Below are 15,884 nucleotides of genomic sequence, written 5' to 3' on the forward strand. Positions count from 1 at the left end.
AAAAGAATCTGCAAAATACTGAAAAAGGTCGCCCTAAGATCCTAAGAAGTTTGTCTACCAAACGGCTGAAAATTGAGACGAAACCTACGTTTTATGTGTTACATGAACCTCACTGCAACCAGAAGTAGCCTGGCCACCCTAATAGGAGGAATCCAAGAGAGAGCCACTGAGAACAAAAAAAGGGAGAATATCGTGTCAGTGATGATGACACAAAACGCAATCCCCTACAGCAAATCAGATATTGATTCCAAAGAACCAACACGCGAAGAGGAGGATGTGGAGGAGGTAGCCGCAGAAAACCGGAGAACAAGGTCAGGAAGAATGGTCAAAAGTAAAACACCAATTGTCTTTTAGGATTAAATATATTGTATTTGCTGAATATAGGCCGTGTTCACTTCACGCACCTCTTTGTACGAAATCAAAAGTATAACAGTTATTACCGGCTAGTTCGATGATTCTACTTTGGGGTCATCCATAAAGTACGTACGCAGTTTGAGAGCAACTTTTTGACCCCCCTCCCCCTTGTACGCACATGTACGCTTTTCGTATACCCCCCCCCCCCCCGTTTTGCGTACACTGCGTATATCTTTTTTACCCCCCATTTCAAGGTATAATGGAAATAATTTAGAGTTTCCAGGGAAATTCAGGGATTTGTCCATATTGACCATTCCTTGTTATAATATATGTTAATGCAGTTGTCTTATTTATGTAATCATGTGAAGCATATCGAAGCAGATTCTTAAACATTGAGCCTTTTGTACGTAGCTTTTTAACAGGCAAAGCCTTTTACATAGTTTTTATCGGAAGTTCATCAAACAGAGCAGATTTTAGGTAGGATGAAAATATGCAACAAACTTCCCATTAAAATCTATGCCATATGAACAATGAATGAGCAAGCTTGCAAGGCTCAAATTTCCCGTTTAGGAATTTCTTAAGCGTACGTACTAAATACCAATTACACCCCCTCCCCCTTTGCACGCAAGCGTACGATTTTTGGTCGGCTCCCCCCTCCCCCTTTGTGCGTACGTACTTACATTTATCAAGCACGAGTAGATCTTTGCTTTCATCCAATAAAGGATTTCCCATACCCATAACAATTTCTAGAATGCACATATGCTTCCCGAATCTTTGCCACAAAGTTAACGTCTGCTCATCATACCGATAAAAAGCAACACCAAATTCTTCGCTACTTGTCAAAATTGACCAATGATGCGGTCAACTTTAGGATCACCCAGCGGCCACCGTAGAAGATGAGAGCAATCTTTTATTAAACCTAAAGCTTCGCCATCTTCCTAATAATCTTAGGTTTTCTCTCTCATTCGACAAATGAACCACACTCAGATTATTTTGCTGAATGTACACAAGTTTCATGAGTGCCCTATCTACAACATCCTTTCTTGGTACATTTTAATGTTAAAGATGAATTAAACGTAATGTGTCGTAGATTTCCCACCAGTTCAATGAAAACCTCCTTTGGGTATGGTTGGCTATCAACCTCACTCCGGTAAAGGCATTGTAACAGAATTTATAGTCTCACTCAGAGGAACATTTTTCAAAAAACAAAAAAATGTTTAAAGAACACATGAAAGATGTTTTATGCTCTGAGGAGTGTCACACGGAAAAGCTTCTAGAATGTTGTAAAGTATTTCCTTTTGATTCAAAGCTATTGAGACACATTAAATCTTTGATGTAAAAGACATTTTTATTTTCAATGCAATCAAGTTACAATAAAGTAATGATTATTAATGGCATTATTTGCTAGTCCCTAACAGATCCAAAGGGGTTGTCATTTTTAATGGTGGGTACAGGTATGGTAGAATTTTTGGGGGCAAATGGAAAAGTTTTCTTACCCCAGTCTCTAAATCAAAAAACCCCATTTCAAAATAATGAAAATAAGTAATGCCTCAATATTATTTCTACTCGCGTCTTGCATCTAAATCACTTTTTCGGTTTGTGAGAATCTTGTATCAGTTTAAATTTAATGCAGTACCAGATCGTTATAATCATTAGCCATCTATTGAAACAGGCTCTTTGATTCAATAACAGCTGACTGCACCTAACTGATGCCTTTAGTTATGCTATTATGGCATTGGTATGATCCATGTTTTTCCAATCTGCATTAGCTAATGTTTTAGTACACCAAGTTAATTTTGTTATCAATATCATTTAGCAAAATCGCACTGTTATATATCGCTGCAAAAAAAAGCCATTGTTTTGTGGAAGATGTCCAAATTATACCTCGGTGGAGTTATACTTGAAAAGGTTGATACCCCCATAAGAAATATGTGAACATAATATGATAACAGTTTAAAACAAGGCTAAATAATTTCATACCCCTCAGAAATTCTTCCACCCTGAGGCCCAGGGTTAAAAATGACACTCCCTAAATGCAGGTCGTCACTTGCTATTTACATTAATATTTATAGATTCAAAAAACAGAGATATAATAAATTGACAGTGTTATCTGTTCTTTGCTTCTCAATATTGCTGCAGACAGAATATTAGATAAACACCCATGGCTGATAATACGCACAACCACAACGGAATGGTTACAACATTAGCTGCATTACAGGCATCTCCTTCGCAGCAGCTAATTTCGCATTTTGAAAACTGCGATGTGCATTGCGGCTTCACGCGGCAATACTCCTCCGTAAAGCAATCACGTCTGTATGTCTCCACAGCTCCCTGTTTGGTATAGAATTTGCCACATCTTGTCTGTGGCCAAACGCATTCTTTTGTCTTGAGCAACTTGCATTTGCTCCAATCCATGTCACTCTCACAATCCCAACAGTTTAGTCCAGCTGAATAATCAACTAAAAATAAACAAAAATATTTTTGCCATCGATGTCTTACGTTATCAGAAGGTTTTGGATTACGGCATAGGATTTGCTATCATAAGCTATATTTGGCATATAAATCTACATCCCAAACGTATTATAGGAGGATTTCATTAGAATCTCCTATCATTTTCTGATTTCAGCTGATATTTAGTCATTTACTAATTCTGGTGCATAAATAATTTTGCAAATCATTTAGAATATTGCTAGAGACGATGAAGCTTGAACAAGAACAATATTTCCATAGAAAAATGAAATTTTTTTCTTTTCTTAAAAACTGTTCAATTCTGTTCTTCTTGAAGTGTAAAGTGGGTGCTTAGGTATTTCATGACCAGGAAAAATTTTACGATTCTTGACATTTATCAACAAATATTCCTTAAAAAGTTCATGGTATTGCTTTCAACACTACTAACACAATAATTGGTATTCTTAAATTGGACGCTGTTTGCAATTCAACATCTTCTCTCATTCTATCGTGGTAAATTACCAGGTAATGTTCAGAAGGTATCTACATGACCATGATTAACTTTACGAATTTCGTGATCATTTTACCAACTATTCGAATTTTGCCAAGTTACAAATTATTCAAGCACAGGGGTAATTCTGATCCACCAGGCAATAACATTTAATTCAACGACGTTGACAAAGCAAGAAAGGAGGCTCTCCGTGCTTCTTTTTATTTAAAACGTACAATACTTTTATCAGGGATTCTATTGTTATTCCAAGGGTTTAGAATAACTGTTCGCTTTTGAAATGCATACGTCTTCATGATTAGTAGCTATGGTTGCGCAAAAAAAACAGTTGAAAGACACACATCAATATGAAGGATTTGTATTGAAGATATTGTTAATAGTAATTTGATTGAACAGGCAGAACATAAACTGTACATTTACCTTGTATAATCACAACTGCTATTAAACATGCATACAACATCATATTTGCTAGGCTGAGGTTGGGACAGAAGAAATCCAGGCAACAGTTCTGTGAAATGGTCTGATGTCGATTGAATCACAACCAACAAACTAGGCTTGCTACACTCTCTTTCTCTTACAGCAGCTAATAGATACTTAGTTAAAATGATGGACTATACAGAATGTCATGATTTTAATATTTCTTGCATCATTTGTCCTGCATATATTTATCCAATTCTTTTGTCAACTTTTCAGTACTTGCTGATGTTAAAGCTCTGCAGGTGGCTTTCTTGTTCCTCCTTCGTCAATCAAACATTCATTCCTCAGATTTTACAACCTGCTCTGCGGGTTGTTTTGTGAATGATGTATTGAAATGTAAATCAAACCTTAATGTCAACATCTTGCCACCCTGACTTCAAAAGCAATAAAGGCCGGGTTACACGATCACTTTTTACCATCACTTTTTTTGATATTGGACCAACATGCTGAAAAGTGATCGTGTAACATACTAAAATTTTCCATTTTCGCTGCGGAATTTAATGCGCTTATCAGGTGTTAATCCTCTATCATTGGAAATTTTACTCTGAACGAAAGCAGAGTAAAATCGAGTTCATCACTTTTTTTCAAAGGCGCCGACAAATCCTTACGTCATATAATGTTTTGATGAGAAGGAAACGGCCTAGAGTTTCGAGAAAAGAAGAAAATAACGTGAACTGTGCTCAGAAACATGATTATTAGCAGAAAACGAATATGAATAATGATTTGGAGTAAATCGAAGAGCAGTACATTACAGAAAAATAAATGCAGTTTAATAAAATACACTCATTTTTATAAGAAACAGTCCGGGAGATTTTCGCTGACCATTTTTATGGACCTGGACAAGTTCCATGGCAATGGAAATCTCTTGTTGGACCACATGACTGAACTGAACTGCTGTACATATATAAACTATTTGGATACTTTAATGATAAACGTTTGATTTCTTTCCTAATAGCAACATTATTTTCCACTGCACTCATTTTTATAAGAAACCGTCTATAAGAAACCAGTAGTCGAAAATGAGAAAAGGTTAAGAAACTCCAATACTCGTGCTAAAAACAACTTAAGAAACTGATTTAGATTGATAAAATGCAGAATTTTCTAGATTTTCTATTGCTAATTTTGATTAAACTTACTTATACACTACAAACTTACAAGAAGAATAAAAATACACAGTGATCAGCAAACCAAGTTTAAAGTATTGATGCTCTTGTTTTTTGAGAATAAAATAGAAAAATTCCAAAAACTCTTGAGCTCTGAAACTTTGTGAACCTTAAGAAACTCGCGCACTCAATGTCGAGGATGGTTTCTTATAAAAATGAGTGTATTTTATTAAACTGCATTTATTTTTCTGTAATGTACTGCTCTTCGATTTACTCCAAATCATTATTCATATTCGTTTTCTGCTAATAATCATGTTTCTGAGCACAGTTCACGTTATTTTCTTCTTTTCTCGAAACTCTAGGCCGTTTCCTTCTCATCAAAACATTATATGACGTAAGAATTTGTCGGCGCCTTTGATAAAAAGTGATGAACTCGATTTTACTCTGCTTTCGTTCAGAGTAAAATTTCCAATGATAGAGGATTAACACCTGATAAGCGCATTAAATTCCGCAGCGAAAATGGAAAATTTTAGCATGTTACACGATCACTTTTCAGCATGTTGGTCCAATATCGAAAAAAGTGATGGTAAAAAGTGATCGTGTAACCCGGCCTTAAGCAAATTTGAAAATAGCATGGAAAAGAGGGAAAATTTTCGTCCGACACTCGTCTGAGTATAAACTCGGATAATGTCCAAAGGTGTTCACAGAATGTATATCCAGATGTGGACATTTTCCAACAAAAAGTACTTGAATATGGCATGTCTCTGATTTTCTGTGGTATTTTCAAATTTGCGGTACCAAAGGCTTAATAAAAAAATTGTGACTCAATAAACATGTTGTAGTCTCGTGAAGCTCTGACGACTATTGCATACCTTCATCCCTTTGCTTCCTCAGAAGATATCATCAGGTCACGTAAATTTTCTTTTCCGATTATTGAAACGTGCAAAACATACAATATAGAGGAACCACCAAACAGTCTTGCATAAACAATATCTGAAAAAAATGGAAATTAAGTATATGTTATAATCAAATTCTGATGAAACACATGTTCTGGAATTCCGAAACATGCAGGGAACACCTGCCCAGAAAAAGGAGCGTGAAATTTAATAATTTCTTTGATCTTGAAATAACTGACAGTGGCGGATTTAGACCGGAGCAAACGGAGCAGCTGCTCCAGTCAGAATTTTCTAAATTTATTATAGTGCCTGTTTGATATTAACTTAGCTCTGTTACTTCATAAATCATCAATTAATACTTCCTGATGCCCCCCAAACAACCCCTGTGGACTAGATAGGTGCCTTAGAGAACTGGTTTACATTTTGTCGTCTGAGTTGCTTATGTGTTGACTGTGGAGGAGATGTTCACAATTTTGCTCCACATGAAATACGTCATGGTCAAATAAACCAATCAGACCACTGGATTTTGCTCCAGTTGATGAAAATTTGCTCCAGGAAGTGCTGGTTAGCCAATCAAACTACTGAGCAACTGGAGCAAAATCCAGCTCTGCGATTGGTTTGAATCCGTTATCGGGAGCAAGTTGGAGCGCACTCTTTCGAATTGGAGCTTTCGTAACGTTCTGTGTGTAACGGGGCTTCGAAAAAAAACTGACGACAAGGATTTGAGTTTTTTGAAAGAGAGACGGCAAAACAGGTATGTTTACTAATGTTAATTATGTATGTCGTTTAAGGGAGCCCTCTTTTTGATGCTGTCGTTGTGGACGTTTATAAACCCAATGAGATAGGGGTTCATTTAGGCCTATAAGCAAGTCATGTTATTTAACAGATTACTTTCTTATCACAAAGTTATTTGGAAGTAATAATGGTACAGATCGTTTTGTCTAATCTAAAAGCGCAAAAGGTCCTTATGCCTTGGCCGCTGGGAATACTTGTGGGAATGTAGCTAGCTGTAATAAATAGAATCAAAGCTCTTGTCAGAGGCGAGGGGCAATTCACTCTTTCAGCTGCCAGTTTCCCTCCAAACAAACAGATTTCTAGGGATTTTTAAAAAGAGCTATAGGGTTTCAATTGTTGATTTGCCCCTCGATCAAGAGTGTTTGTCTCAAGCACGGAGCTCTGCTCTGAATTCAGGAGTTTTATGTAATTTTAATATTATGATTTTCTTTGAATATACGAAGAGAAAGGAATTGGTATCAAACGTTGCTAATCTGGGTGGGTCGCTAATGACTGATATGATATAATCGATTTCAATACTCTATAAATTGTCTTTCAAACTGATTTTTGTCTTCCTTCATCTAAGAGATAATAAAAGCTATTCACAAATGCAGCTTGTGTTGATTGAATTCAGACCATTAGCATTTTTTAGTATTACGATTACATAGGCGAGTTTTTGAAACTGATAAGAATGACACTTCTACCGATGAACAAACTGCTATTTCCGCGAAAAACCACCGCAAAGGAAACTTTCAAAGGCATCAATTTGATTAAAGGGCACATGTCGCTTTAGTAATCGGCTAATACAACAAAAACGTTTGGTGTGAAATTCCATTCTTTCGTGACTTGTCATTTATACGTCATGAAATTTTACTGCCGTGAAAAGATAAAAGATTCAGTTTGGTTTATTATTTTAAAATTCCGAGTTAGTTGCGTGTTTCTGTTGAGAAAGAATTCCGTCAACTAAAGTACAGTTTCAAGCAGTTTTTTAACAAAATTTTTATAACCTCTAAATTGCTACTAGCTTTATTTAAAAGTTTGTGCTAGTTAGAAATTTTATCTGAGATTCGCATGAAATTAAAGTCATTTTCAGAGAATCTAAAGGGCGTGGTCATGAAAAATTTTTCGGGGGCTCCGCCCCCTAACCCCCTCAGGTTCTGCTCCACTCAGAATTTTCGCTAGATCCGCCCCTGAACTGTAAGGGTTAAAAGGATATAGTTAAACAGTGCCTCGCCTACGTGTTGGGTGGTTCAAGTTACGTGCAAGATGGAAAAACGCAAATTGAGTACCAGAACATACGGAGAAAAGTTCCATATTTTGAAATATGTTGAAGAGCACCCTGGAGTAAGGAAAAAAGACAACGCTGAAAGTTCAAAATTTCACCCAGTACGCTTTCAAATCTAATAAAATTAAAGAAAAAATTATGAAAGCCATGGAAGATCCCGTTCGTTCAGCCAAGATTGGCAAGGGTTTTAAATCCATAACTTTTCAAATGGTAGACAAATCGTCGCTGGATTGATGCTTCTTGCTAAAGCAGACCAATTTTCAGAAAATTTTGGCTATGAAACTGCAGTTTCCATGGCTTTGGTTGACCGTTTCAAGAAACAACATAACATCAAACAAGTGTTCAAAAGTGGAGAAGCAGCCGGTGTAAATCATCAGAATGTGGATGCATGGAAGGAAGGAAAGTTGAAGGACATTCTGCAGCGCTATTAGCCTGAAAATATTTTCAGTGCTGATGAAACAGATTTATTTTGTTAAATGCTACCAGATAAATCGTTAGGATTTTCAACCCAGGAGAATCATGAAGGAAAACAACATCACAGCATTGGTCAGGGCAAACATGAATGGGACTGAGAAATTGCCGCTTTATGGCATTGGAAAGTATGCAAAGCCTCGAGCCTTCAAGAATGTCAAGCGCTTGCCCCTCCAATATTCATCAAAATATGAAAGCTTAGATGACAGGTGTCTTGTTCACAGAATGGATGCAAAAGCTTAACCAGAAGATAAGGATGGAAAAGCAAAAAATTGCTCTCATTGTAGACAAATGCTCAGCGATCCAGAGGTTGAACTTTCAAACATCGAGCTGCTTTTTCTGCCACCAAATACGACAATTATGACACAACCAATGGATGTGTAGTGATTCAATTTAGGCCATTATTGCTTTTTCTACATACCTACCCAATTCTACATTCCTCTTTCTTTATGCTAATTACACTTCATTTTATCCTTATCAATCACACCATTGTTAGCCATCAAGCACATCCTTTTATTTGTATAACGCTTAATTAAGTTTCTATATGAATATGCACTTTTGTAAATCATAATCAGTCAGTAGAAATCACGTTACACACTGCACAAACAGTTTGCATCTCTTTGGCTCCGTTTCCTCTGCACGTTAAATAAGATCGCACTGGTTGAAAACAGCACGTTTGTCGTTTAATGGAAAATTTAGGCAATCATCGATCGATGTTCCGATGAACACTAAAATGCAGGCATCATATAGAACTTGAAGCTTCATTATCGCCAAATTCTGGCTGCCCGTCGTTAAGAAGCCGCAGAAGCTGACACTGATTTTAATTGGAACATTCTCGATGCGATGATTGCAAGCAAATCAAGCTGGAACAAGGTCAAAAAATTTACCATAAAGAATTGCTATCGAAAATGTGGTTTTATGCAACCGAGCAGAATGAAGTCGAAGAAAACGACGAGCTATCCATATCTGCAAATATTTGGGACAGATTAGCTGACATTTTGTGCGCAGACAACATAACCCCGTTTGCTGAGTATGTCGAGATTGACAAAAATGAGGTAGGAATCATAGAGTCATTAACTAACACCGAAATCGTCGACTTTTTATCAGAAAAACCTTCTACAGAAATCGAGTCAGATGAGGAGGATGATGAAACACCGACGAAAGAGCCAACAAGCGCAGAAGCTCATGATTCAGTCAATGTCCTGAGACGCTATGCATTGAGGTCTGATAACCAGGAATCTGCAGAAGAAATGCTGGCTTTGGCTAGCAGAAACGAATCCCTTATAATTAGGGAAATGCCGAAGCGTTTGCATCAAAAGACAATCAGTGACTATTTTTAGATACCTTACGGGGATATTTTATATCATTAAGATTGTTGTGTTTTTATGTGATGCAATATATTCTTTATCTGTACCTCTATTCCATCTGGTTCTCCTATACATTTTTTCATAAGTCGGAAAATATCCGACTTACGTGTAAGTCGGACTTTGCGTAAGTCGGATTTTTTCGCCTGGCGCAAGTTTGACTGTAGATTATTCCCACCTGTCACGTGACTTACTTGTTGCCGCCATGATGGATCACAACCCAGTGTTGGATACATGTAGCAACGCGATATTTATGCCATATAGATTTTGAAACGGACAGTTATCTTTGCCGATTTGGAAACTTTATATATGTAGAATTGGTTGCATTTATACCTAACCAACCTGCTTGCGGTGCCTTATTGTCTTTGAAACTGTTTCTTTAAAGACTTTATAAGTACCGCTTTCTTACTGCACGCAAATAGTATCCCTAGTTGCGGCCCATAATTCGGCCTCCGTGAAAATAGCAAGTTTGAAAAATTGTGTGACTTCCCTGGATCCTCAGGAGAAACTCACATACAAGGAGAAAAAGGCTTTAGTTGATGGTACCGACCCATACGCATGCCTATGAAGAATTGGAATGCAAACATAGAGGACTATGTTTCAGTGACATACATTGATGTTGTCAACTTTTAGTTTTTGATAAGAATGCCTTTATTCGCATATGTGCAGAAGGTTTAGTAGGCACAAAATGACCTGAAAAAACGCAAGCGTTTGTCCGCATCAGGTCAGCTCTACTAATACACGTAAACCATACGTTTCTTCATTTTGTCTGTCAGGGCTGTAAGACCAAAGTATTGGTGAATCTTTCAAAATGTAAATGCTTTTTTTAGGCTTGGATAAAAGATCCGAATCCTCTATAATGGTTATTAAAACAACGGTACTGTAAGATGTGCTTAAATCCATACATGAAAAACAAACCTAGTTTATAAAAAAGTAAGACATCAGTTTAATTCTACTTGGCGTTGTAACACATTTTCATGCCTTGGAAGATCTGCGAGCTGCATCTATGTATATTTGTTTTGTTTTAAAATTTAACTCCTTGCTTGCCAATCAACCAATCTTTAGACAGAACATTTCGGGGCGTGCAATTAGTATTGATATATTGCGATATGTGCAGTGGCGGGACCGATTCGCCATCCGAGTCGTACATTGAAACCCGTTGCAGTTTCAATGTCCACATTATTGTACCGTAGTGATACCGCAAGAGTTGACTCACCAAGAATTATTAGAAGCAGAGTAGAATCAGCAGGAGTATCAATAGAGGTCACGAGCCGTGGTCACATCAAGGGGAAGGACCAGGATGTTGCCCTATCTCTATGGATTCTGCTCGATAAGCACAGCTGCTTAGTGTCTAAAAGCTACTTTCAGATGCTTAGCAGTAACAAATGCAAAAAGTACAGACAGGATCTTCTTGATTCTTTGATGAGAAAGATGGTAAATTCTTCCTATTTCTGTACAATAATTGATGTTAATAGAAAGTTTATATTTGCTTTGGACTATTTTGCTTCAAATTTAATTGAATTATGAATATTTTTGGTATGTTGTAATATTCTTATCGATGAATATGCTCACAAGTATATGAACACATCCAATCGGGTCACAATCTTAGTTGAAAAACAAAATTTTGGGGCATTTTTGGAAAGGGTCTGCAACCTACCCTTTTCAGCGCATCAAACTGTGTATTTCTAGTAGGTTTCATGCTTCTATCAAAGGACTTTTTTGGAAACAGCCCTGACTATTTCTTGCGAACCGACTTTTCTTCCTCAAGATCTTCTTGCCCCCTCAAAATCTGTTGGCACATCCAGATATTGCACAGAATTTAACCATTGTCTTTGATCTAGCTGTGGCCTAGTTACTCTCTCTAGTCTTCAAAGTTCCTGATTTGAAAGGCTGTTAGAAGACGGTACTTGAAATTTTTTAAGGCTAGGTATGGTATATATTAATGTAGCAAACAAGAAACACCGCAATACGCCGAGAATACACAACAAGAAATACACGTAAATCAGTAAAGGCTAATATTTCACCCCGGCATACGGGGCTTCATCAGAGCCTATGGTATATTAAGTTGGCTAGATATTAATGCAAACGATTCTAGATATAAACTGTTTCGAAATCGGCGAAGGTAACTGTTCGTCAGCCCTCGACAGTAAATCTATGCAGGAGAAATTAATTAGCTAAACGCCTTTTTCAAGTCTTCATTTACAAATCTGGGACACTCAATTTACAATATAAAGTCTTTCAAGCTCGCAACAAGCAATATTAACATTTTCCCTATTATTACCATTACCTTCAAACCACTGACGCTGGCACCATGATGCTGGATACCAGAAGAATTTGATCTTCAATTCTACATGTTGTCCGTGTACCCTGTGTACCAGAGCTTCTGTGAAAGAGATAGTCCAACAGTCGTCTGATGCAGTCTTCCACCGACCCACTCTTTCACTGAGGCTCTGACACCCAGGGTATTGTCGATGCTATTTCATTACCGCTTATACCTCTACAGAATTTTATGAACTACACCGATGATTTCGACCCAGCGCTTCATTTTACAAACACTATCTCTGCACACAGTTAACCCTTTCTTGATAACCTGCTCACCATCTATTGCTATCACCGAGCAACTCCATTGCTACCTATATATTCTACAAGGAAGCAGATTCACACAGCTTTCTCTATTACTTTCCGTCCCAATCTCAAGAAGCAAAAACTTCTTTCCAGATACGTCGTCTGCGTCGAATCTGCTCCAACCATGATCACTTCCAAGAAAAAGCTAACGAAATGACATCCCTTTTCCATCATCATTGCTACCCTGAAAATATCACAACTTCTGCTACAGCAAAAGCCAACAACATCATAAATAATACAATTGATTGTAAAATTTCTTGAAACTCCATAATATTTTATTTCAAATGCAATTTGTTTCCCGCAATGGACGCTCAAGTGGCCTTGCAGCCAGGCACTGATAAGTTTGAGTGAAAGAATAAAATGTACACTTGACTCAAACAAAGTTGTTTGTGAAATCTTTTTTGACCTTTAAAAAGCATTAGACACTGTTGATCATACCACCACTATTCTTTCAGAGGCACCCCACTTATAAGGCTTTCACTTTATCTTTCGGGTCGATAGCATTTTTTCGGTAAATAATCATTCTTTTGAACTTGGAGGCATAGCCTGTGGTGTTCCTAAAGGTTCTGTACTCGGCCCTTTACTTGTTCTAGTTTATGCCAATGATCTCCCTTATGTATCCAAAATGCTCTCGTTTCTTCTTTTTGCTGATGATACGAATAACTACTATGAGTCTGAAAATATAACCAAGCCTAGTAATGAAATAAATAAAGAGCTACTGAAAGTGTCGCTACTGAAAGAGCTACTGAATCATGGCTTTAGATAAATTAGCTGGCATTAATATCCAAATTTTGATATATTCAACTCAGCTAGAAGAAAAATCCTGATAACATCCACAAAAGCTTTTTTAGAGAACAAGTTACCAGAGCTAGATATGTTAAATGTTAGATATGTTTTGATGGATGAGCATATCTCTTGGAAATTCCATGTTACTGAACTAACCAAGAAACCTTTACAGATAACTGGTATTTTCATTACCATCAAAAAGACCTCCTTCCACTCGAATTTCTGTACAACTCTTTATTCCTTTTGGGGCTTGCATATGACACATACCTTGCAACTCTTTTCTTACTGCAGAGGAAAGTACTTAGGTCTGTCGCCATTCAGTTATTCCTCTCCTCCACATTGCCAAGAATGCAGCTACAAGAAAACTTTCACGAAAAGCTTGTTTTTTATAAAGAGCTAACCAGCAACCATGTCCTTCTATTTCACATTTAAATATAATATTGTGTTTTTTTAACTGTGTTGTGTGTGTATTGCAATGTATTGTCTTGTATTGTATTGTTTTGTGTTGAATTGCATTGTGTTGCATTTTGTTTCATTGTTATAAATTGCGTTTGCATTGCATTGCATTTTTATTGTATTGAGAGGCACCTGGTTCCTTTCAATTGCATATTTCCAAGCAAAGTTAATTAGAAATTTTTGCAAATCGGATGTGTAATCAAAGTTTTGTATGATACTTTTATACAAGGCGCTTTCCAACAATTATTGCCATCTTGTTTTGCCCCCTCGGATTTTATTACCATTAGGGAGCTGTTATCATAATAACAGAAAAGAGCTGGGAGCATTTCGGAAATTTTTGCAAGACAGTTTAGATCTTTCTTCTTTAGTAGTCACGGCGTAATTGCAGGGGGGGGATAGCAAAGCCCCCCTTTTTTTCCAACAAATACATTTTTTACTGTTATTTGATTACTTTTTAAAACAGCGTATGAGATAAAAAGAGAATAAACAGTTTATATATAATTGATTAATTTGATCTATTCACTAACTTATTTTACATTTATTTCTTTTGTTTGTCTATAATAACTTTTATGAATTGCATGAATTGAGCAGATAACTTTCTATATCATCGCAATGTTTTCATTTTGGATGTGTAAACATGACTTATTAAAAGCACTCGAGACAAAGAAGATGCACTTTTCTGCTTAGAAGTGAAATTCTTCCAATCGCTACAACAGCTTCTTTCTATTCACATCGATGTTCACTCTGAACCAAAGGTCACCCTTCCTTACATTGCAAACACTATCAGCAATAACGACAGCAGAAGATAATCAGTGCTTTTCTTAGAAACGAAGAATTGTCTATCCTGAGCGGTATAGTATTTTGTTAAATTGTAGTCTGGGAGATATTTTCTTAGCCATTCTAGAAGGTACGATTTCAAAAAAATTCATTTCTGCGTCCGACCCAATCATGGTGGGTCCTCCTACGTCACTATACTTGATTCTTAGCCCATCATGCTCAATTTCTTGCCGCCGTCTCAGTTTATCCATTAAATACTTTCCACGACACACACACACATTTACCCCCTAGAAATGTTTCAGGCCTTTTCCCTTGCTTTTGCTCCCTATCCTACGATAATTCGCGTCCATTTTTCATTGACAAGAGGAACTAGTAGATGTTACCTAAAGTCCTAATGAGCATTCAGCATAGCTCTAGTGGATGCAGAAGCATGGCATAATCGGACATATTTTTCAATCATGCCAAATACTTAATCTTTGTCTTCAATGACAAAAGTAAAAAATTTGCTATCTCGTTTTTGCCTTTGAGCTTAAGTAATGAGCATCAATGTTGAGTTTCGATTTTTTTATCGTGACGAAAAATTTCTACCACCATGTCTTTCAAATTCACCTGTTCTCATTGTAATTTCGAGCTCTTCTGAAGTTATGACATGTAAAACCACTGAGTTTACGAGGGTTTTACAGGCTTGTGTTCGCAGATTCGGTAGTAAAAGAAAGTACAAAATTCAATAAGCGTGTTCTGATTTCTTGGCTCGACGGTTCCTATAGTTTCATCTAATTCAACAACGACTAAACGGGTCACTTCGGCAAAACTGGTATGCTTCAAACTTCTTGAAATAACAACGGCTATCCGAACATCTGAAATCACGTCTAAACCTTAGCGACTAAATTAAACGACTGAATTACTCACAAAAGCCAACAAATATTTTACTCAACAGCAATTAAGATAATTAGGACAGTTATACAAAACAGAACAAAGGAGCTGATCACAAGACAGGCTGTTACATAGAAATTGGCCAAGGTGCTAACAAAAGTCAAGCACGCAAATGAAATTCAAACAGCAAACAAGCAAAAGTTTCCTTAACGAAATTCTGTCCTTTTACAGACACTTTTTAGCTGTTTTTTTAAATACACCTGAGAATTTTTTTACGAAAATGTTTCAAAAAATTGTGACTAATGGAACATTTTGGAGATTTGAGGCGTTTTAAAATCGCTTTAAAATTTTCAGGGATCTTCGGGTTCTAAAGGATTTCTGTAGATTTTCGGGTGTACAGAATTTTTAAAAAGAAATGCCTCTCGCTAATGGCCTGATTCGTTTTTGAAAATATAGGATGATTTTTCCTTTTTTGGAGAATAAAAACACCACAAATTTCGAATTTTCGCTATCTTGTTTTTTTCGCTATGTCGTTTTCTGTCGAATACCGCGGGACGATTCACTCTTGATGCAAATAGCGTACGAGATTTTGCCTAAAACAAAAGGATTTATGGGGATTTAACAATAGGAGTTTCATAAAAGGTGTACGGGATTACAAGCAGTGACCATTAGCACCATATTGTGATG

At 36.8% G+C, this 15,884-nt stretch overlaps 1 protein-coding gene across 1 annotated transcript; it reads right to left on the minus strand.

The window, feature by feature from the left end:
- Nucleotides 1-1,684: 1,684 nt before the first annotated feature.
- Nucleotides 1,685-4,055, minus strand: LOC135693414 (uncharacterized). Its single transcript, XM_089111290.1, has 2 exons — nt 3,731-4,055; nt 1,685-2,813 (listed from the first exon to the last, which is right to left on the minus strand). Exons 1-2 carry the CDS (start codon nt 3,771-3,773, stop codon nt 2,479-2,481), a joined length of 378 nt encoding a protein of 125 aa, XP_088967416.1. The 5' UTR covers nt 3,774-4,055; the 3' UTR covers nt 1,685-2,478.
- Between the last annotated feature and the right edge of the window lie 11,829 nt (nt 4,056-15,884).

The sequence above is a fragment of the Rhopilema esculentum genome, chromosome 11 (genome assembly GCF_057945365.1).
Source record: "Rhopilema esculentum isolate cy_ngs chromosome 11, ASM5794536v1, whole genome shotgun sequence".
NCBI classification, from domain to species: Eukaryota; Metazoa; Cnidaria; class Scyphozoa; order Rhizostomeae; family Rhizostomatidae; genus Rhopilema; species Rhopilema esculentum.